The sequence below is a fragment of the Penaeus monodon genome, chromosome 34, assembly GCF_015228065.2.
Source record: "Penaeus monodon isolate SGIC_2016 chromosome 34, NSTDA_Pmon_1, whole genome shotgun sequence".
NCBI classification, from domain to species: domain Eukaryota; kingdom Metazoa; phylum Arthropoda; class Malacostraca; order Decapoda; family Penaeidae; genus Penaeus; species Penaeus monodon.
The window spans coordinates 30,972,785-30,973,793 of NC_051419.1; the positions used below are offsets into that span (position 1 = coordinate 30,972,785).

A 1,009-nucleotide genomic window follows, 5' to 3' on the forward strand; every position below is an offset into this window, starting at 1 on the left:
CTACGGAAGGGTTCCTGGCATTTGCAAGCAATTAGTTCTCTACTTCTTTGATTTCTTGGTAAGAAGAAAAATGGACGGCCACAACTACCAAGACACACCAATGCCACGTCGTCATGTAAGTATTTTTTGTTTTTCTTTTTATGGGAACGAAGATAAATGATGTAAATTAACAAAGACTAGCATGTTGTTGGTAAATTAGAACTAAATCCCACTTTATACTAATCCACTTTATACAAGATTCTGGACCAGGATCGACTGTCCTTAGATCGTGGGCGTGGGGGGGGGAAGATTCTCTTGATTTAGAAAAGTTTCAGTAAATTTAAAGTTTTTATTGCATTTAACCTCTCCATCCACCAATACCCGTTCTTTTTAAGTCCAACTCTTTTTAGTTAAATAAAAACTAATATTTTCTCGTTATAAAATCCATAATAAGCGTACATATAACGACTAAGTTTGCAGGTTAATGATAATTTCTTGGGCAGAGTATGTGGGACGTCACACTCGCTCCAAAATGGCGGCACAGGAATCACTCGTTGGGTCTCGTCAACGTCTCCGGATTTTCCCCAGGATTAAGGTACCTTTTTAAAATTTCCTTCTCATGGTAATTATCCTATGATTATATAAAATTCTTTCCAAAATTTGGGTACATGTAGAAAGTACGTATACCAATGTTTTAAAAGAAATTATTATTAAAAGTCAGAATAAGGATCTTGAATGTCTTGTAATGGAATTATAATAAAATAAAAAGAATAACTTCTCGAGTAACTCTTGTAGATGTAATAACTTGTGGTTTCCAAACCAGTCGGATGAGTATGAGCAGCAGCAGCCAGAGGACCCCTGCAACCCCGTGTTTCGTTAGTCCTCGAATGGCCTTTTCTACGCAGTTCTCGTACGACTCTCCCATACAGGCGAGTTTTTTTGAGGATTTTGTGATAAAGGGGGTGAAGGTGGGGGAGGGGGGAAGTTGAGAGCACCAGTGTGATAATGGTTTGCTTTGGTTAGGAGTAAA

The 1,009-nt window shown here is 38.1% G+C and overlaps 1 protein-coding gene across 1 annotated transcript in view; it reads left to right on the forward strand.

Annotated features, from left to right (window-relative positions):
* The window catches only part of LOC119594717 (transcription factor SPT20 homolog), a gene marked incomplete at its 5' end in the record, with an annotated part of 7,339 nt that overhangs the window by 4,301 nt on the left and 2,029 nt on the right, over positions 1-1,009 (forward strand). The window contains 3 exon segments of the mRNA XM_037943776.1: positions 10-115; positions 483-574; positions 803-908. Of these exon segments, the coding sequence (XP_037799704.1) occupies positions 71-115; positions 483-574; positions 803-908 (243 nt within the window).